Consider the following 23,177-nt stretch of genomic DNA (forward strand, 5'->3'; position numbering starts at 1 on the left):
TTTTTCCTGCCAAAGTGCATAACCTCACATTTTCCAATATTGTATTGCATCTGCCAAATCTCCACCCACTCACCCAGCCTGTCTATATCCCCTTGTAGGTTTTTTATGTCCTCCTCACTCTCTACTTTCCCTCCCATCTTTGTATCACCTGCAAACTTTGATATGTTACACTCGGTCCCCTCCTCCAAATCGTTAATATAGATTGTAAAGAGTTGGGGACCCAGCACCGACCCCTGCGGAACACCACTGGCTACTGGTTGCCAGTCCGAGAATGAACCATTTATCCCAACTCTGTGCTTCCTGTTAGATAACCAATCCTCCACCCATGCCAGAATATTACCCCCAATCCAGTGATTCTTTATCTTGAGCAATAATCTTTTATGTGGCACCTTGTCGAATGCCTTCTGGAAGTCCAAATACACTACGTCCACTGGTTCCCCTTTATCCACCCTGTACGTTATGTCCTCAAAGAACTCAAGCAAATTTGTCAGACATGACTTCCCCTTCATAAAGCCATGCTGACTTTGTCCTATTAAATTATGTTTATCCAAATGTTCTGCTACTGTCTCCTTCATAATAGACTCCAAAATTTTACCCACCACAGATGTTAGGCTAACTGGTCTATAATTTCCAGCCTTCTGCCTACTACCCTTTTTAAATAAGGGTGTTACATTAGCAGTTTTCCAATCTGCCGGGACCTTTGCCGAGTCCAGAGAATTTTGGAAAATTATTACCAAAGCATCCACAATCCCTACTGTCACTTCCCTCAAGACCCTAGGATGTAAGCCATCAGGTCCAGGGGATTTATCCGCCTTGAGTCCCATTAATTTACTGAGTACCAATTCCTTAGTGATTTTAATCGTATTTAACTCCTCCCCCCCTGTTTGTCCAGTGTTGGGATATTCTTAGTGTCCTCTACCGTAAAGACTGAAACAAAATATTTGTTCAGCATTTTTGCCATCTCCATGTTTCCCATCATTAATTTCCCGGTCTCATCCTCGAAGGGACCTACGTTTGCCTTAGCCACCCTTTTTCTTTTTATATAACTGTAGAAACTCTTGCCATCTGTTTTTATATTTTTTGCCACTTTATTTTCATAATCTACCTTCCCTTTCTTAATCAATCCTTTAGTTACTTTTTGCTGTCTTTTGAAGACTTCCCAATCTTCTTTCCTCCCACTAAGTTTGGCTACCTTATATGTCCTTGTTTTCAGTCGGATACTATCCTTAATTTCTTTACTTAGCCAGGATGGCTGTCATTTCTTTTACACCCTTTTTTCCTCAGTGGAATATATATTTTTTGAAAATTGTAAAATAACTCCCCAAATGAACACCACTGCTCATGTACCGTCTTACCCTTTAATCTATTTTCCCAATCCACTTTAATCAATTCCGCTCTCATACCATCATAGTCTCCTTTATTCAAGCTCAGTACGCTTGTTTGAGAACCAACCTTCTCACCCTCTAATTGGATATGGAATGTAACCATGTTATGGTCACTCATTCCAAGGGAATCCTGAACTAGGACATTATTAATTAATCCTGGCTCATTACACAGGACCAGGTCCAAGGTTGCCTGCCCCCTTGAAGGATCAGTTACATACTGCTCAAGAAATCCATCCCTAATACACTCAATAAACTCTTCCTCAAGGCTGCCCTGCCCAATTTGATTTGTCCAGTTAATATGATAGTTAAAATCCCCCATAATTATAGCTGTTCCCTTATTACATGCCCTGACTATTTCCTGATTAATACTTCTTCCAGCAGAGTTGCAACTATTAGGAGGCCTATATACTACGCCCACAAGTGTTTTTTTCTCCTTATTATTCCTTGTCTCTACGCAAACTGTTTCATTGTCCTGATCCTTTGTCCCAATATCATTTCTCTGTATTACAGTGATTCCTTCCTTTATTAACATAGCCACCCCACCTCCCCTTCCTTCCTGCCTGTCCTTCCTGATTGTTAAATACCCTGGCATATTTAATTCCCAGTCGTTGTCACCCTGCAGCCATGTTTCTGTAATGGCCACAAGATCATACCCATACGTAGTTATTTGTGCCGTTATCTCGTCCATTTTGTTATGAATGCTATGTACATTCAGATAAAGAACTTTCAAATATGTTTTGTGACACTTAGTTCCTGCTTTTTCCTTTTTTAACTCTTTACCTTTTACTCCATACCTTCTGTCCCTTCCTGACACGCTTTCCTCTGTCTCCCTGCTCAGGTTCCCAACCCCCTGCCACAGCTTTGATGCTGGGTTAATTGCCTTACGCCTTCTAGTTTTTATTTTATCTGTCGTGCCTAAAGTACACTTTCTTTCCGCTGCTCTACACTTTTCCCTTTCACTTGTTCTTGAACAACTGTTTGTACTATTTGTATTGTAGATTTCCCCTGGGTCTTCCCCTCTCTTGCTGCTCTCAACTTTATTCCCTTCTGACTCCCCGCTCAGGTTCCCATCCCCCTGCCACTCTAGTTTTAACCTTCCCCAACAGCACTAGCAAACACCCCCGCGAGGACATTGGTCCCGGTCCTGCTCGGGTGTAACCTGTCCCGCTTGTACAGGTCCCCCCTTCCCCAGACCCGGTCCCAATGTCCCAGGAATCTAAATCCCTCCCTCCTACACCATCCCTGCAGCCACGCATTCATCCTGTCTATTCTCCTGTTCCTATACTCACTAGCACGTGGCACCGGTAGTAATCCTGAGATCACTACCTTTGAAGTCCTGCTTTTTAATTTATCTCCTAACTCCTTAAATTCACCTTGCAGGACCTCATCCCTTTTTTTACCTATGTCGTTGGTACCAATATGGACCACGACTACTGGCTGTTCACCCTCCCCCTCCAGAATGCCCTGCAGCCGCTCCGTGACATCCTTGACCCTAGCACCAGGGAGGCAACATACCATCCTGGAGTCACATTTGCGGCCGCAGAAACGCCTATCTGTTCCCCTTACAATTGAATCCCCTATCACTATAGCCCTGCCACTCTTCTTCCTCCCCTCCTGTGCAGCAGAGGCACCCATGGTGCCCCGAACCTGGCTCTTGCTGCTTTCCCCTGATAAGCCATCTCCCCCAACAGTATCTAAAGCAGAATATCTGTTTGAGAGGGAGATGGCCCCAGGGGACTCCTGCTCTACCTGCCTAGTCCTTTTACTCTGCCTGGCGGTCACCCATTTCCTTTCTGCCTGCGTAATCTTTACCTGCGGTGTGACCACCTCACTGAATGTGCTATCCATGATAGTCTCAGCATCGCGGATGCTCCACAGTGAATCCACCCGCAGCTCCAGCTCCGAATGACGGTTAGCCAGTAGCTGCAGCTGGACACACTTCATGCACACATGGTCGCCAGGCACACTGGTGGTGTCCATGACTTCCCACATAGTGCAGGAGGAGCATATCACTGGTGCGAGCTGTGCTGCCATGACTTGCCTGAGACTCTCAGACACTCCTCCCGCTCTAGGTCTCTCCTTTTATACTGTGCTCACCTCTCGGACTCTCCTGCCTCACCTGTGACGTCGCACAGTAGTTGTCTCTTGTTGCAGGTCTGCTGCTGCTTTTATTCCCCAATCTCAGTCTTCTACTCTCAGGTCCACTGCCGCTCTGGGGAAAAAGTTAGGAAAAGCAAGGCAAAGCAGCACCTCCTTCCCCCACTTCACCGAACTCCCACAAGTACCAAACTCTCAGTTCACACTGTGTTGTCCGCACACTGTGCTATTCGCACTGACAGGCCCCTGTATTTCTACAGTTTGTGACTCAGATGAGTCAGGCCTGCCCCACCTTCAGGTACCAGTTTAATCTCGCTAACCAATTAACTTGCTGCAGCAGCTCTCTCTGCTGAAGCCTGACAGAAACTTAAAAATTTAAACTTTAAATGGGCAATAAATGTAGGTTTGGAAATCAAACAGCACAGAATGTGGTACAGAAGTGGGTGCTGAAAGTGAGAATTATATGACCTTAGCCCTTCTATAAAAGGGTTGCTTTATTCTTCAGAATATCTCTGTATAATTAGACAGCATTACAGCATTACATAGAATTTACAGCACAGAAACAGGCCATTCGGCCCAACTGGTCCATGCCGTGTTTATGCTTCACACGTGCCTCCTCCCACCCCTCTTCATCTATCAATATAACCTTCTATTCCTTTCTCCCTCATGTGTTTATCTAGCTTTCCCTTAAATACATCTCTGATCGTCGCCTCAACTACTCCTTGTGGTAGCGAGTTCCACATTCTTTTTTTATTTGTTCATGAGATGTGGGCGTCACTGACAAGGCCAGCATTTATTGCCCATCCCTAATTGCCCTTGAGAAGGTGGCGGTGAGTCGCGTTCTTGAACCACTGCAGTCCGTATGGTGAAAGTTCTCCCACAGTGCTGTTAGGAAGGGAGTTCCAGGATTTTGACCCAGCGACAATGAAGGAACGACGATATATTTCCAAGTCAGGATGGTGTGTGACTTGGAAGGGAACGTGCAGGTGGTGTTATTCCCATGTGCCTGCTGCCCTGTGCCAGGTGGTAGAGATTGCGGGTTTGGAAGGTGCTGTCGAAGAAGCCTTGGCGAGTTGCTGCAGTGCATCCTGTAGATAGTACACACTGCAGCCACGGTGTGCCGGTGGTGAAGGGAATGAATGTTTAGGGTGGTGGATGGGGTGCCAATCAAGCGGGCTGCTTTGTCCTGCTTGGTGTCGAGCTTCTTGAGTATCGTTGGAGCTGCACACATCCAAGCAATTGGAGAGTATTCCATCACACTCCTGACTTGTGCCTTGTAGATGGTGGAAAGGCTTTGTGGAATCAGGGGGTGAGTCACTCGTCGCAGAATAGCCAGCCTCTGACCTGCTCTTGTAGCCACAGTATTTATGTGGCTGGTCCAGTTAAGTTTCTGGTCAATGGTGACCCCAGGATGTTGATGGTGGGGGATTCGGCAATGGTAATGCCGTTGAATATCAAGGGGAGGTGGTTAGACTCTCTCTTGTTGGAGATGATCACTGCCTGGCACTTGTCTGGCGCGAATGTTACTTGCCACTTATCAGCCCAAGCCTGGATGTTGTCCAGGTCTTGCTGCATGCGGGCATGGACTGCTTCTTTATCTGAGGGGTTACAAATGGAACTGAACACTGTGCGATCATCAGCGATCATCCCCATTTCTGACCTTATGATGGAGGGAAGGTCATTGATGAAGCAGCTGAAGATGGTTGGGCCCAGGACACTGCCCTGAGGAACTCCTGCAGCAATGCCATGGGGCTGAGATAATTGGCCTCCAACAACTACTACCATCTTCCTTTGTGATAGGTATGACTCCTGCCATTGGAGAGTTTTCCCTCTGATTCCCATTGACTTCAATTTTACTGGGGCTCCTTGGTGCCACACTCGGTCAAATGCTACCTTGGTGTCAAGGGCAGTCACTCTCACCTCACCTCTGGAATTCAGCTGTTTTGTCCATGTTTGGACCAAGGCTGTAATGAGGTCTGGAGCCGAGTAGTCCTCGCTGAACCCAAACTGAGCATCGGTGAGCAGGTTATTGGTGACTAAGTGCTGCTTGATAGCACTGTTGACGACACCTTCCATCACTTTGCTGATGAGAGCAGACTGATGGGGCAGTAATTGGCTGGATTGGATTTGTCCAGCTTTTTGTGGACAAGACATACCTGGGCAATTTTCCACATTGTCGGGTAGATGCCAGTGTTGTAGCTGTACTGGAACAGTTTGGCTGGAGGCTTGGCTAGTTCTGAAGCACAAGTCTTCAGCACTACAGCCAGGATGTTGTCGGGGCCCATCGCCTTTGCTGTATCCAGTGCACTCAGTCGTTTCTTGATATCACGTGGAGTGAACCGAATTGGCTGAAAACTGGCTTCTGTGATAGTGGGGATATCGGGAGGAGGCCGAGATGGATCATCCACTCAGCACTTCTGGCTGAAGATGGATGCAAATGCTTCAGCCTTGTCTTTTGTGCTCACGTGCTGAACTCTGCCATCATTGAGGTTGGGGATGTTCACGGAGCCCCCTCCTCCTGTTGGTTGTTTAATTGTCCGCCACCATTCATGACTGGATGTGGCAGGACTGCAGAGCTTTGATCTGATCTGTTGGTTGTGGAATCACTAAGCTGTGTCTGTAGCATGTTGCTTCAGCTGTTTAGCATGCATGTTTTCCTGAGTTGTAGCTTCACCAGGTTGGCACCTCATTTTTAGGTATGCCTGGTGCTGCTCCTGGCATGCTCTTCTGCACTCCTCATTGAACCAGGGCTGATCTGCTGGCTTGTGGGTAATGGTAGAGTGAGGAATATGCCGGGCCATGAGGTTACAGATTGTGCTGGAATACAATTCTGCTGCTGCTGGTGGCCCACAGCGCCTCATGGATGCTCAGTTTTGAGCTGCTAGATCTGTTAATCTATCCCATTTAGCACGGTGGTAGTGCCATGCAACACGTTGGACAGTGTCCTCAGTGTGAAGATGGGACTTTGTCTCCACAAGGACTGTGCGGTGGTCACTCCTACCAATAATGTCATAGACAAATGCACCTGCGACAGGTAGATTGGTGAGGACGAGGTCAAGTAGGTTTTTCCCTCGTGTTGGCTCGCTCACTATCTGCCGCTGGCCCAGTCTAGCAGCTACGTTCTTCAGGGCTTGGCCAGTAATCGTGCTACCGAACCACTCTTGGTGATGGACTTTGAAGTCCCCCACCCAGAGTACATTCTGTGCCCTTGCTACCCTCAGTGCTTCCTCCAAGTGGTGTTCAACATGGAGGAGGACTGATTCATCAGCTGAGGGAGGGCAGTAGGTGGTATTCAGCAGAAAATTTCCTTGCCCATGTTTGACCTGATGCCATGAGATTTCATGGGGTCCAGAGTCAATGTTGAGGACTCCCAGGGCCACTCCCTCCTGACTGTATATCACTGTACCACCACCTCTGGTGGGTCTGTCCTGCCGGTGGGACAGGACATACCCAGGGATGGTGATGGAAGAGTCTGGGACATTGGCTGAAAGGTATGATTCTGTGAGTATGGCTATGTCAGGCTGTTGCTTGACTCGTCTGTGGGACAGCTCTCCCAATTTTGGCACAAGTCCCCAGATATTGGTGAGGAGGACTTTGCAGGGTCGACTGGGCTTGGTTTGCCTTTGTCGTGTCAGTGCCTAGTGGTCCGATGACGGTCGGTCCGTCTGGTTTTATTCTTATTGTGACTTTCTGTAGCAAGTTTGTACAACTGAATGGCTTGCTGGACCATTTCAGAGGGCGATTAAGAATCAACCACATTGCTGTGGGTCTGGAGTCACATATCGGCCAGACCAGGTAAGGACAGCAGGTTTCCTTCCCTAAAGGACATTAGTGAACCAGATGCGTTTTTACGATAATCCGGTAGTTTCATGGCCCCCATTACTGATACTAGTTTTTCTAGTAACCACTAACCATTCTAACCACTCTCTGAGTAAAGAAGTTTCTCCTGAACTCCCTATTGGATTTTTTGGTGACTATCTTATATTTATGACCCGTAGTTTTGAACTCCTCCACAAGTGGAAACATTTTTTTCTACCTCTACTCTATCAAACCCTATCATAATCTTAAAGACCTCTATCAGGTCACCCCTCAGCCTTCTCTTTTCTGGAGAAAAAAGCCCAAGTGTGTTCAGTCTTTCCTGATCGGTATAACCTCTCAGTTCTGGTATCAGCCTTGTAAATCTCTTTTTGCACCTTCTCCAGTGCCTCTATATCCTTTTTATAATATGGAGATCAAAACCATTCCCTATACTCTATGTATGGTCTAATCTTCTCTCAGACTTCAATTCAGAGCATTTATGCAACAGTTTTAACCGTGAGAATATATAGTGTACACAGAATAATAGTGCAGTTCAGATGATGTCATAAACCAAGAGAGCTACAAATGGTAATATTGATTTTATAATGTTGGATCTGAAGGTGTATTGGGATTGTGCCCAGGCCTGAAGGCATGTTAGATTTATACATCAAATTTCCTCAGGTTGTGTTTTTAAGTCACTTACAAGAAAATCCGCTGCTTTGTGAGTATGTTGAAGGTTTGTGGTTGCAGATGTTACACTTAAATCATTCCTTGTATCAGGTTCTTCTTTGTATTATCAATATACAAATGCAAGAAATCTTGTCTTTAGAAGAATAGAGATCTTGATGCTATAAATATTTTCTGTCTCTGAGTAATGTTATTAACTTGCAGAGATCCAGAAGCTGTTTATAACCTGATAGAAATAAAAAAATTACAGGGATGGAGTGGTGGGTTGATGTTATGAAGTAATAAATACTCAGATTTGTGTCCTTTCAACTCTGACACTCAGGTTTAAATCTAGGCCAGACTGATGGGACATAAATCTCCTCCATCTGCTGGCCATAAGGGTCATATGTGAAATGAGTTTTAACCCAGTTCCTTGTGCTGCATGGACTACAGCACAAGATCTGTTCCTATTTCAACGCTAAATTAGCCAAATTAATTAAATAAATCCAAACTTACCAACTGTGCAAATTAGTAGGCTTTCATTGCGGTATTATTCCACCTGAGTGATCATAAAATAACTTCTAAATTAAGTTGTGCCACTATGCCATGGTGATTAGAATTGTTTCAGGAATGGTGTCCAATCCAGTCTTGCAGTTCCCTAACTGGTTACTACATTGTGTATTGAGAGTAGAGTTGCACATCCTACCTCTGCAAACTTGTCCAGCCTGATTCCCAGTAGGCACATTTGCTCTTCTAACTGTTATGTATCTTCCCCTTCTACCTCACCTTCAACATAGCCCTGAAGTTTGGAACTCCTGAACCTCTTTACCTTGGTACCTCCTCTGCTCCTTCAAAATCCTGTTTGAAACTCTTTGGCTGTGTCTTCGATCAGCTCCTCTAACTTCTGTTCCTTCTCCTGTGTCAAAAGCTTTCCCAGGGATGATTATGTGAAAGGCACTATATAAATGCAAGTTGGTGAGTGGAATTCAAGCAAGAGGTGTGAGACTGCCTGCAGGAGATGGTAATGCATCGTTTTGCCTTCACACTGCTGACAGTATAAATACAACCAGTTAAAGGAATTTTAAAAAGTTAATTTGTTCAATATTTTTATCTTAGCAGAAAGAAAACTGTCACCATGGGGGAGGTTTTGAGGCCGCACACTGGGTAGAAAAGGGTCAGTAGCGTCCTGAATATGAATTACTGCCTAATTCCCACTGATGGTGTGGCCCACAGAGCGTGCTACAGTTCTGCCCAGTTTCATTTAGAAGTCCAGCTGAAGAGGTGCTGCTGCCTACCCCCACCCCAAACGGACACCCCTCCCTGACCTACCATTTCTGAACTTGCCAACACTGTGGCAACCTAGAGCCAGTGGAATGCCCAGGGTGCCTGTTTTCCATCTGCAGCCATAAATATAAGATAGTCATTAATAAATCCAATAAGGAATTCAGGAGAAACTTCTTTGCTCAGAGAGCAGTGAGAGTGTGGTTGAGGTGAATAGCATAGATGCATTTAAGGGGAAGCTAGATAAGTATAGAATCATAGAATCATAGAAGTTTACAAGATGGAAACAGGCCCTTCGGCCCAACATGTCCATGTCGCCCAGTTTATACCATAAGCTAGTCCCAATTGCCTGCACTTGGCCCATATCCCTCTATACCCATCTTACCCATGTAACTGTCCAAATGCTTTTTAAAAGACAAAATTGTACCCGCCTCTACTACTGCCTCTGGCAGCTCGTTCCAGACACTTACCACCCTTTGAGTGAAAAAATTGCCCCTCTGGACCCTTTTGTATCTCTCCCCTCTCACCTTAAATCTATGCCCCCTCGTTATAGACTCCCCTACCTTTGGGGAAAGATTTTGACTATCTACCTTATCTATGCCCCTCATTATTTTATAGACTTCTATAAGATCACCCCTAAACCTCCTACTCTCCAAGGAAAAAAGTCTCAGTCTATCCAACCTCTCCCTATAAGTCAAACCATCAAGTCCCGGTAACATCCTAGTAAATCTTTTCTGCACTCTTTCTAGTTTAATAATATCCTTTCTATAATAGGGTGACCAGAACTGTACACAGTATTCCAAGTGTGGCCTTACTAATGTCTTGTACAACTTCAACAAGACATCCCAACTCCTGTATTCAATGTTCTGACCAATGAAACCAAGCATGCTGAATGCCTTCTTCACCACCCTATCCACCTGTGACTCCACTTTCAAGGAGCTATGAACCTGTACTCCTAGATCTCTTTGTTCTATAACTCTCCCCAACGCCCTACCATTAACGGAGTAGGTCCTGGCCCGATTCAATCTACCAAAATGCATCACCTCACATTTATCTAAATTAAACTCCATCTGCCATTCATCGGCCCACTGGCCCAATTTATCAAGATCCCGTTGCAATCCTAGATAACCTTCTTCACTGTCCACAATGCCACCAATCTTGGTGTCATCTGCAAACTTACTAACCATGCCTCCTAAATTCTCATCCAAATCATTAATATAAATAACAAATAACAGCGGACCCAGCACCGATCCCTGAGGCACACTGCTGGTCACAGGCCTCCAGTTTGAAAAACAACCCTCTACAACCACCCTCTGTCTTCTGTCGTCAATCCAATTTTGTATCCAATTGGCTATCTCACCTTGGATCCCATGAGATTTAACCTTATGTAACAACCTACCATGCGGTACCTTGTCAAAGGCTTTGCTAAAGTCCATGTAGACCACGTCTACTGCACAGCCCTCATCTATCTTCTTGGTTACCCCTTCAAAAAACTCAATCAAATTCGTGAGACATGATTTTCCACTCACAAAACCATGCTGACTGTTCCTAATCAGTCCCTGCCTCTCCAAATGCCTGTAGATCCTGTCTCTCAGAATACCCTCTCACAACTTACCCACTACAGATGTCAGTCTCACCGGTCTGTAGTTCCCAGGCTTTTCCCTGCCGCCCTTCTTAAACAAAGGCACAACATTTGCTACCCTCCAATCTTCAGGCATCTCACCTGTAGCGGTGGATGATTCAAATATCTCTGCTAGGGGACCTGCAATTTCCTCCCTAACCTCCCATAACGTCCTGGGATACATTTCATCAGGTCCCGGAGATTTATCTACCTTGATGCGCGTTAAGACTTCCAGCACCTCCCTCTCTGTAATATGTACACTCCACAAGACATCACTATTTATTCCCCCAAGTTCCCTAACATCCATGCCTTTCTCAACCGTAAATACCGATGTGAAATATTCATTTAGGATCTCACCCATCTCTTGTGGTTCCACACATAGATGACCTTGTTGATCCTTAAGAGGCCCTACTCTCTCCCTAGTTACTTTTTTGCCCTTTATGTATTTGTAGAAGCTCTTTGGATTCTCCTTTGCCTTATCTGCCAAAGCAATCTCATGTCCCCTTTTTGCCCTCCTGATTTCTCTCTTAACTCTACTCCGGCAATCTCTATACTCTTCAAGAGATCCACTTGATTCCAGCTGCCTATGCATGTCATGAGGTAGAAAGGAATAGAAGGTTATGATGATGGGGTAAGATGAAGGAAGGTGGGAAGAGGCTTGTGTGGAGCATAAACTCCGGCATAGACCTGTTGGGCTGAATGGCCTGTTTCTGTGCTGCAAATTCTGTGTAATTCTATGTACATCTCACCATTTCCAAAAGCCTCTTAGAAACATAGAAAATAATAGCAGGAGTAGGCCATTCGGCCCTTTGAGCCTGCTCCGCCTTTCAATATGATCATGGCTGATCCTCTGTCTCAATACCATATTCCCGCTCTCTCCACATACCCCTTGATGCCGTCTGTGTCTAGAAATCTATCTATCTCCTTCTTAAATATATTCAGTGACTTGGCCTCCACAGCCTTCTGTGGTAGAGAATTCCACAGGTTCACCACTCTCTGAGTGAAGAAATTTCTCCTCATCTTAGTCCTAAATGTCCTACCCCGTATCCTGAGACTGTGACCCCTCGTTCTAGACCCACCAGCCAGGGGGAACATCCTCCCTCCATCCAGTCTGTCTAGCCCTGTTAGCCCTGTTAGAATTTTATATGTTTCAGTGAGATCCCCTTTCATTCTTCTAAACTCTCGTGAATACAGGCCTAGTGGACCCAATCTCTCCTCATACGACAGTCCTGCCATCCCAGGAATCAGTCTGGTGAACCTTCGCTGCACTCCTTCTACGGCAAGTAAATCCTTTCTTTGGTAAGGAGACTAAAACTGCACACAATACTCCACCAAGGTGGTCTCACCAAGGCCCTATATAACTGCAATAAGACATCCTTGCTCCTGTACTCAAATCCTCTTGCAATGAAGGCCAACATACCATTTGACTTCCTAACTGCTTGCTGCACCTGCACGTTTGCTTTCAGTGACTGGTGTACAAGGACACCCAGGTCCCTTTGTACATCAACATTTCCCAATCTATCACTATTTAAATAATACTCTGCCTTTCTGTTTTTCCTTCCCATTAACTTCACCTTTATCCACATTATACTGCATCTGCCATGTATTTGCCCATTCACTCAACTTGTCTTCAGTTGTACCTTTATTGATCTATTGATGTCCCCTAACCTTTTCCCTAATTCTTGCTTAGTGTCCGCTTCTCTTTTTTTGAAGCTCCCTGGGATATGTCCCTGAATTAAAGGTACTGCATGTGCAGGTTGTTCATACAGCATTGTTGTGGTATCCTTCTGAAATTCAGCATTAAAAGGAAAAGAATAATCGCGGAACCAATAAATACATGTTTTTTAAAAAAAGTCTCACGCTTTTGATGGCCTACTAAGTAAATGCACTGCCCATACTGAGCCATACACACTAGGAAGTTTCCAAGTATGACCTCCTGTCTGTTCTGTATTAGGGGATGCAAATCAAAGCGGCTATAGGAGTGCCTCAGCACCTCTAAGAAAGGAAGTAGCGGTAAGGGTAACTGCTCCCTGATTGCTATTCAGTGTTCCCTGCTGCAAAGTGCTGTGTGTGTGGGGAGGGTATGGAACTGTAACCTAGCAAGAATCTGCATCTTCAGAAGAAGAGGGAAAGTTGTGGGAACATTTCTCCTTAATTGATTTAATCCGTGAGAGCTTGATTTTCATAGTAGTGTAGTAAAAAGGGCTGCCATCAAGATTATGATAACAAAGAAACAAATTTCTCAAGCAGGCTGATAATTGATAGCATGAACAAACATTCCAAAACTAGTGCCAGTGCTCGATGGTGATTTCTGAAGTTATTAATTACATTATATATGTTAGATTAATTTGTGTCACATCTTGTTGTACAAGGTATGTGACATTCCCAGTGCATTCACAAGGCTGACAGAAAGATTTATTTAAGCAAAACAAATATTCTGGCTGGCGGTGCCTCAAACCTTTTTCCTCCCCTGTTTATACATTTCATCATAATTACTCATAATCATTTAGGCCTGAAACACTGTTCAGTGCAATAGTCCCATCAGCCCTCAGATCCTAGACGCTGTACTATGTACAAGCAGAAACGGCCCTCAAAACTCAGGCTGTGTATTGTATCTGTATAGTACTATGCTATCCACATGACCAATTACAAATTAAATTCCACAACTTCACATGATGAGGTTGTAACTCTCTGGTCGCTAGTCTAGTACCATAACCATTGCACTACTGCACTTGATACAACCACTTAGTAAAAAGGCCCCTTTCATTCAGCTGTTGCCAAAACATGAGGAATAGAGCATCCTAAAACTTTCAGTAATAGGAAACTGAAAACATTTATTGTATAATTCAAGTTACCAAAACACTTTCTTGCTTAATCAAACTGCTGTTTGTTGTAACAGTGGACATGGTTTAGCAATTCTCACTTTTCCAGAAACACCTCCGATTTCCTTAACAACAAACCCAAATAGCAAACCTTCAGGGCACGTTTTTCCAAAAGAGAAAAAAAGTAGTGTGGAAATGTGTGGAGACAAAACACGCCGCTGATATCCCTGGCAATAAATTGGAAAATCTGGGATGTCCTAGATGACAACCCAAAAGATAGATTCTATCGCCAAATTTATTAATGAGCATTTGAGTTCAAGAACTGTACATTGGATAATTCAATGGCTGTGCATTGAATATAATTACGAAATGTTATTTATTAGCCCTTCTCCAGAAAAGAAGCAACTTAAAAGAATCATTTTGCAAAGAGTTTACATATTTGAGATAAAAATATTACAAGAAACAAATTAAAGTCTTTTTAAAAAAAAAACCCTATTTAATCTAAAATTAACATTCGACTGTTGGCGGTTAGTAATTCGGAAGTACTTATGCTTTCTTCATAATGAGAAGAAAGTCTTTATTTTTCAGTCAGGTAAAACCCAAGTTTAGGATTCTTTTCTTCTTTCGTGTTGAGATATAGCTGAGTAAGTCACTAGTTCGTCGGGTACAGTCAACAATAACTATTTAATGTATTATAACTGATTCAAAACATACAGGTTAGCCGGTCAAAATTGAAATGAGGCAGCCTGTTTCATTGTGAATGTTTGGCTCCTTTTTCATTCCACGTAATGGGACAGGATATGTGGGCAAGGTTGCTAAACAAAGAATTCGAAGAGCCACATTTCAGCCACAGAAGAATTGCGCGTGGCTCACAAGATGCTGGTTCTTCACCCAGTCTACCACATTAGCAGCACTAATTATAGACCTGAGGCTGATCCCCAGACCCAACTGACTCCATCCCCCTCCCTGGCCACTGTCAGAGGCTGAACAGGACTGTTCGCAACCTCGGCTGAAGTTGATCCTGAGCTGAGCTTCCGTCTCCATATCCTCTCCATCACCAAGACCGCCTACTTCCACCTCTGTAATTTCGCCCATCTCCGCCCCTGCCTTGGTTCATCTGCTGCTGAAATCCTCAAGCCTTTGTTATCTCCAGAATCGACAATTCCAATGCTCTCCTGGCCGGCCTCCCATCTTCCACCCTCCATAAACTTGAGCTCATCCAAAACTCTGCTGCCCGTATCCTAACTCGCACCAAGTCCCGTTCATCCATCACCCCTGCGCTCGCTGACCTACAATGGCTCCCAATCTGGCAAAGCCTCAATTTTAAAATTCTCATCCTTGTGTTCAAATCTTTCCATGGCACTTCCCCCCCTCCCCCAATCTCTGTTACCCCCTTCAGCCCTACAACCCTCCGAGATCTCTGGGCTCCTCTAATTCTGGCCTCATGCGCATCCCCGATTTTCATTGCTCCAGCATTGGCAGCCGTGCCTTCAGTTTCCTAAGCCGTATGCTCTGGAATTCTCTCCCTAAACCTCTCTGCCTCTCTACCTCTCCTCCTTTAAGTCGCTCCTTAAAACCTACCTCTTTGACCAAGCTTTTGGTCACCTGTCCTAATATCTCTTTATGTGGCTCGGTGTCAAATTTTGGCTGATGACGCTACTGTGAAGTGCCTTGGGACATTTTTACTATGTGAAAGGTGCTATATAATGCAAGTTGTTGTTGTTGAACAGACCCAGTACATATCTTGTACATATTGGCAGCCTTATTAAAAGAGCGCGCAGGATGATTAGTGTGAGAAATAGCGATATGGAATGTTCTTTTGTGTATGCAGTGTTTTTGGAGCCAGCTGTGCTCAGAATCCAAGCCCATGCTTATTGTTGATAAAAAGGTCCTTGATACTGGGTGCAAAAGCATGGAACAAATATTCCCTTCCTCAGATCTTGTGTCTCTTGCTTTAATGGAAACATATTTTCAAAGCTGTGCTGCATGTTGTACCTACAAAAGGATCTCCATTGAAAAAATAGCAATGGCGATATTATCATCAATTATACTGAGTAAGCTTTGAAAATTGATCTTCCGTTGATAGCAAAATCTAATAAAATACTAGTTATGCACAGTCTGGGAGGATTTTCAGCAGAATAAATAGTACATTACTTACTTACTCTTTGTAATCTTCACCTAAGGATATAATTCAATAAACAGGGATGGGCTGTAATTCAACATATTGTCTCGGGTGCAGAAATGACACTGGATGTGCAATAATTCCTCCAGTCGTCAGCTTCAGGCATTATTCTTAGTCCCTTTGTAATTCACAGTTCAGCAGTTCGTCACCATTTGTATAACATCTCATTGTCAAATCTGTAGATAGGCAGTCTTGATTCAAGATCATTTTTGGCAATGTGATTCATTCATTCATTCTTGGGATTTAGGCATTGCTGGTAAGGCTGGCATCCCTGGTTGCCCTAAAAAGGTGGTGGTGGCCTTTTTTCATGAACTGCTGCAGTCCATATGGTGAAGGTGCTTCCACAGTGCTGTACGGAGTTCCAGGGTTTTGACCCGGGGCGATGAAGGAATGGTGATATACATTCAAGACGGGATGGTATGTGACTTGGAGGACAACTTGGATGTGATGATGTTCCCATTCACCTGCTACCCTTGTCCTCCTAGGTGGTGGAGGTCACGGGTTTCGGAGGAGTTTCCGATAAACCTTGGTGACTTGCTGCAGCACATGCTGTAGATAGTACACACTGCGGCCACAGTACGCCAGTGGTGGATGGAGTGGATGTTTAAGCTGGTGGATGAGTTGTCACAGCTGCATCCATCCAGGCATCGAGTTACATCGAGGCTACAGCACAGAAACAGGCCATTCGGCCCAGCATGGTCTATGCTGGCATTTATGCTCCACATGAGCCATCTCCCACCCTACTTCATCTAACCCTATCACCGTATCCTTCTATTTCTTTCTCTCTTGTGTGCTTATCTGGCTTCCCCTTAAATGCATCTATGCTATTTCCCTCACCTACTCCTTGTGATAGCGCGTTCCATATTTTTACCACTCTGGGTAAAGAAGTTTCTGCTGAATTCCCTATTGGATATATTCCCTATTTATAACTATCGTATATTTATGACCTCTAGTTTTGGACACCCCCACAAGTGGAAACATTTTCTCTACGTCTACCCTATCAAACACTTTCATTATCTTAAATACCTCTATCAGGTCACCCCTCAGCCCTCTGTTCTCTGGAGAAAAGAGCTCCAGCCTGTTTAGCCTTTCATGATAAGTATATCCTCTCACTTCTGGTATCACCCTTATGAATCAGTGTCCCCAGTTTCAGTATCTTTCCACCTAGTTATGGTGCCTAATCTAATTAATAAACTCAGAAAATGTTTTCTGCTGATTAATGTACTTTGAATACAAAGAACTGGCTCTCAGCTATTTTTACAGGTCCAAACTTGTTTTATCATCTCATTAATCAGCAATAACACAGTCAGTTTTCCTCACCTCAGTTAACTTGGCTTTGAAAAGGTATGCGTTACACATCAGTTTAATTGGGTTCCCACTGAGATATTTTACAACATTGTGCCACGTCTGTTAGCCCTTGTAATTAGAACTAGCTTGATTTTTCTTCTATATATAGAGAAATATATATATATATATATGAATTGCTGTTGAGTGGAGCAGCCTGAGAGTATACAGTTCTGGTTCTCTGGGTGACTGTCAAGACATGATAGATTGCATTAGCGAGAGCACCTACCATCACAAATCAGAGAGAGTACCACCTGCTCAGTTTCAATGTGCTCAATGTTATTCCAGACCTGGGATCTTACTGACCTTAATGGAAAAATATTGCATGAAATTATTCTCCCTATTTATGTGAATTTGACTGTCAAATGTTATTTATCTTTAGCTTTCTCCTCTTTACATGTCCCCTCTCTTTAAATCATTGATTAAATTGAGGTATGTTCCCCTGAAGCTAGCAGCCCACTGGAACCTTGCCCACGTTTTCATTCTTAAAGTGTGGGCCAAGACAGTGAGTGGCAGCAGGTCATTCAACAAGGAGAGCATTAAAGCCAAGTCTGACCTTGCCCTCACTAGAGGCATGATTTTGACCCCAAGCCAGGAAGGGGGCGGGGATGGTCAAATTGCGGACGGAAACCTGGAAGTACGTCCTTACGATTTTGACGTAAGGATGTCTTTTATTTTTTTTTGGTGGTTTGCCATCTGACTGGCTGGCCTGATTGATAGGCTGGCCTCAGTCGGACGGCAGAGCAGCCAGGGAGAGGACATGCAAAGGTGAGTCTTCAGGTGAGTCTTTGTATGCATGGGGAGGGTGGCATGGGGGCACTGGAGGACATGGGGGTCACGGAGGGGGGAGGGGTGTCAGCCATGGGGAGAGGGACGGGGGGGTCATCGTGGGGGTCCGTGATCGTTGAGGGGGTCCGCGATCGTTGGGGGGGTCCACGATCGTTAGAGGATCGCTGCAGGTAGGCTTGTTGGGCCCGGGGGAAGCATTCCTGCTCCTCCAGGCCCACAACCTCTGCGAGAACCTGTTAGTTTGAGGCCTTCTCGCCTTCTTCCACGTGGCGTAAAAGAGAAGGCCTGGGAATCCCGGCCCCCAGGGATTGAAATCGGAAACTCCGCAAAAATGGAGGCCTGCAGCCTCCTCTAAAGGTTTTAATCACCAACCCGCCTCCTGGGAGCGGGTTGGTCAATCGTCCGCCTCCATGAAAACGGGAAGTGGGTGGGTTGGGGGCGGGTCTGAAATGGTTGGGATTTTGAATACCCCCCCCCCCCGCCCACAATCCTCCCGTTTTTCAATGTTAAACTCGTGCCCTAGATGTCCACACACCCATAGTAGTCAATGAATAGTGATCAGCGGGAATTTAGCAGCTTCCATTTGGTACCTCCCTGTTTGATATGACTAGGATTGATAACTGGACAAGCTGTAACCTGTGTTATTAACCTGTGTCATTCCTGCTCCAGGAGGCGGAGCATTAGTGAACAGAGACTTTCTTTTTAGATTGTATCAAGAGCTCAGAGGATTGCAAATTATAGCTGAAGTGGGGCAGAAATCACTCCCAAAATAACGGTGAGCTCAACAGCGCTCTCCGTTGTTAGTGGCGAAATGGAGGAGCAAGTTCGCACATGCGTGGTGAAACACGGAAATCCGGAACTTACTCCTAGTGGTTCGCCAGTGAGATGACAGTTTCGAATTAAAGGTATATCGCACGCTGCAATCAGAGAAATCATTGAAAAAGCGCAAACTTGCTTAACTGCTCAGCTGGAAAGTAAATAATTATGCCACCAAACAGTTATGCTTAAAAATACAGGTCTAAACTAAGTTTTAACAGTGCTGTAAGTCTTAATAACTGCCAAACAACTAAAAATTAACCTTTAAAAATGTGGAGCCTCATTACTCCTTATTTTAATTGTTTTTGGACATTAAAAAAAACTTTTAAAAATTATTATTTTTTTACTTTTCCCTCTGTCTCTTTTATTTAATTCAATTATTTCTTACCCTCTTTTTTTTGCTGCCTATAACTGTATTTACATTGATTTAAAATGTTGTACCTTTCACTTCCTGGTTTAATGTTCCAAGCCTGCAGAGAGTTACTGAGTGTGTCAAAAATGCTTCGATCTGATTGTTCGAGGGCAGAGATCAATTCTCTTGCTTCTCCCATGGGCCTAGCTTCGCCTGAACTGACGCTGGGCTCTTCTCCGCTTCCTATTAGAGGAAGTGCCTGAAGAAAAGACAGCGGTAAGTTAGTGGGTTAGTATAAATCAATGGAGCGGCGAGGAGTGTTGGTTCTCCGCTGTGCACGATTTCTACTCCATTATGTTTTTTCATCAACCTGTGCTTTTTTTTAAACTGAAATCTTTTCAATTAGATTGATAAAAGGGATTTACTGTGTGCTTGGATTTTCCATTGAGTAAGGTTTAACAAGGTTGTCTGCCTATTTGTGAGCTTTTCAAGTAGTCATTTTCCACAGCTGCATTGGCACTTGGCAGCTTTAAATGAATCACCTCAACAATGGGATCATTGAGAATACAGAAAATGCATATGCACATACAACTTGCTGTGGAGTTCCAGTCTCCTGTTATAGTTTCAGTCCTGGTTTCAAAACTAGTAAAACTCTACCCACTTATTTCACATTTGCTTAGACGCACACCTGTTCTTTTAAATTGAGAAACCTAGGTGAAAGGCCCTGGACCATAATTCAGGACACCACCAAGGCTGAAAGGAATAGGAGAAAAGTAGTGATTAGGTGATGACAAAATTGGTCTTAAAATTCGGCAGCTAGTAAGAGATGGGAAAAATTGAGGGAGGTGAGGAGTTCCACAGTTTTGAGGTCCTGGGAAAGAATGAGTTATGGTAGGTGATAGAATGCTGAGTTTTGATTTCAACACAGTGAGGATTCAGGGAGAACGCAATCTGTGTAGGTTAATGTATTTGGACTGCAGAAGGAACAAAAGAGGAAAGTTCAGAGGAGCACTGACCATACTAAAAAAAAGAAGCAAAGTTGTAACAGAGAAAGTCGTTGCAGCCTAGAGGTGATATTGGTATCACCTGTGAGACATCAAGCTTTTAATGTGAGGTGTTATGATTCTGATTCCTTACTGTCTGGCAAAATGTCAGAATTGATTAATTGTTCCCACACTTGGTGCGCTTTGAGCCTTGTGGGCACACAGGGGAAAATACAGAAAAACTGTATGTTTAAAAAATTGCATGATTATAGGATGTTTGACCATGAAACCCAGTGTTCCTAGATCAGCATCTTTGTTCTTTCTGTTAGGGGAGCTCTAATGTCACCTCAGAGGGTTGCCTCCAGCACGCGTACCGATGGCACGAAAGCCTGTGCCGAATTTTGCTCTCTGCCTACAAAGGACTTCTCTGCTACTTCAGTGCAATCATGAAACAGATCCCAGAATTGCATCAGATTCAGCTGGGTAAGAGATGTGGTTGTTTAAAAAAGTACATTCACTGTTGTCTTCCACCCCCACTCCCTTTGCTGAAGGCAATGACCCATGCTGGGGTGCAGTTTCACAGGTGCCAGCTATTCTCCTATACTGTACCATGTGGGTAAGGTAGTGTAGTGGTTATGTTACTGCGCTATTAATCCAGAGAATGTGAATTCAAATCCCACTATGGTAGTTTTTTAAAATTCTGGAAATAAAAAAACTAGTTTCAGTAAAAGTGACCATGAAGCTATCAGATTGTCGGAAAAGCCCAACTGGTTTATTATTGCCTTTTGGGGAAGGAAACCTATATGTGACTCCAATCTCATATCAACGTTGTTGACTCTTTACTACTCTCTGAAGTGGCCTAGCAATCCACCACCACCTTCTCAGGGCAACCAGGGATGGGCACTAAATGCATGCCTTGCCAATGACACCCACATCCTAAGAATGTCCAAGTGGCAATTCATCATGAGTGTCGGCGTGCTATTGAAATATGGAGGAATCGCTGCCAATGCCGACTCTCACCCAATGTCTTACACACGCTCTCTCCAGCTGGGATCATTAAATAGCAATCAGGAGTGAGGATTTTTCCATTCCATAAGCCAGAAGCTCGGAGGCCAATTTTAGTGGCCCTACCACTGCCGCATTTGAGATCACAAGATTGGGAATCAATCCTGGGACCCTTCCAGCTAATGTGCCTGAATCACACTGAATCGCATTGAGAAATATATTTGCCCATTGTTCCCAGCTTTGTGTAATATTATCCCCATACCCGTGCTCATTTTATCTTGCTCTGTCTCGCTCCTCGTTTTCCCTTTCTGTATAAATACAAAGTGAGGGGTTAACATTCCAAATCACCCTCAGTGGAGCACATCAACATATTAAGCAAGGTACCTATCTTTTAATTGTGAAAAAAGACAACAGTATTACTCCTAACTGCCCGTGACAGAGAGCAAATATGTGATACAAAAAGAACACACATTCAGGCATGGCAGATTATGGAAAATAGACCATGTCTTAAAGATGAGACAATTCACACACACACATGCTGGTTGTGAATTATGCAAACCTGTGCCACAGTGCATTGCGTCCTGACCTTTAATCTGTGTGTTTGCATTTGAATTTACCAAATGGTAACAGAAATACTACTTGAAATAATATTTTAAAAACTTGTTTAGTATAATGTCCAGTCACTATAGGAATATGGATTTTCTTCAAATGTTGTATGAAATGAAGGTGCTCAAAGCGTCTCTAGGTATAACTTTTTAGTGCAAGAGCATAGTGTGCCACAAAAAGTAGAAGGCAAATTCTCTGCACTAATTCCCCACCGAGTAGGGGGAGGTGCTAGTGTAGAGCAGAAGCAAGAATAGGACGATGAATCAGTTGGTCTCAGGACCATAGCAGTTAGTACAGATTACCTGTTGTAGGACTGGGAACGGCTAATCTACCTGCCCTCCACCTCTGGGAACTGGCACCAGAGAAAATCCAATAGAAGACAGAGGTGGCATGGGTGTTTTCAGAGGCCATGCAAGATGTGTTACAATTGAAGCCTTATATGATTTCTATGTTAGAGAGTACCCTAAGCAATGCATTCTTTTTTCAGATATGCATGACAAGGAGCTGTGGGATATGATTTATATCCAATGAGTCTGCTAATCTGATAACTTGCAAGTGACATATTTGCAATTGGGTTATGTTTGGAACTAGAAATAAATGACATCCCACAGCTCTTCATTACATAATCTATTCATACAAGTTTAGTCATTAGAATGGTGCAAGTTAGAGTGGATGTATGTTGATTTTAAACGTCAACAATTTTTTTTTCAGAACCCCATCTTTGCAAAATTTAGCCTATGATGTCACCTTCATGAGAGTATTCGTAAAGATGACACCATCACCAAAGAAAAACATCTGCAAATATTGGGAAACTAAAATAAAGACAGAAAGTATCCCTGTTTTTATATTTTTAGAATATAAAAACAGGGATAGAATATAAAAACAGGGAGGTATTGCTGCAGTTATATAAGGTATTGGTGAGACCGCACCTGGAATACTGCATACAGTTTTGGTCTCCATACTTAAGAAAAGACATACTTGCTCTCGAGGCAGTACAAAGAAGGTTCACTCGGTTAATCCCAGGGATGAGGGGGCGGACATATGAGGAGAGGTTGAGTAGATTGGGACTCTACTCATTGGAGTTCAGAAGAATGAGAGGCGATCTTATTGAAACATATAAGATTGTGAAGGGGCTTGAACGGGTGGATGCAGTAAGGATGTTCCCAAAGATGGGTGAAACTAGAACTAGGGGGCATAATCTTAGAATAAGGGGCTGCTCTTTCAAAACTGAGATGAGGAGAAACTTCTTCACTCAGAGGGTGGTCGGTCTGTGGAATTTGCTGCCCCAGGAAGCTGTGGAAGCTACATCACTAGATAAATTTAAAACAGAAATAGACAGTTTTCTAGAAGTAAAGGGAATTAGGGGTTATGGGGAGCGGGCAGGAAATTGGACATGAAGCTGAGTTCGGATCGGTCAATGCCCTGTGGGT

At 44.0% G+C, this 23,177-nt stretch overlaps 1 protein-coding gene across 1 annotated transcript in view; it reads left to right on the forward strand.

Moving 5' to 3' along the window:
• Positions 1-23,177, forward strand: part of fam135b (family with sequence similarity 135 member B) — a 392,147-nt gene that overhangs the window by 277,614 nt on the left and 91,356 nt on the right. The window contains exon 8 of the mRNA XM_067978580.1: positions 20,466-20,619. Within this exon, the coding sequence (XP_067834681.1) occupies positions 20,466-20,619 (154 nt within the window). The remainder of the gene's footprint in view (positions 1-20,465; positions 20,620-23,177) is intronic.

This window comes from Heptranchias perlo, chromosome 3, assembly GCF_035084215.1.
Source record: "Heptranchias perlo isolate sHepPer1 chromosome 3, sHepPer1.hap1, whole genome shotgun sequence".
Classification (NCBI taxonomy): Eukaryota; Metazoa; Chordata; class Chondrichthyes; order Hexanchiformes; family Hexanchidae; genus Heptranchias; species Heptranchias perlo.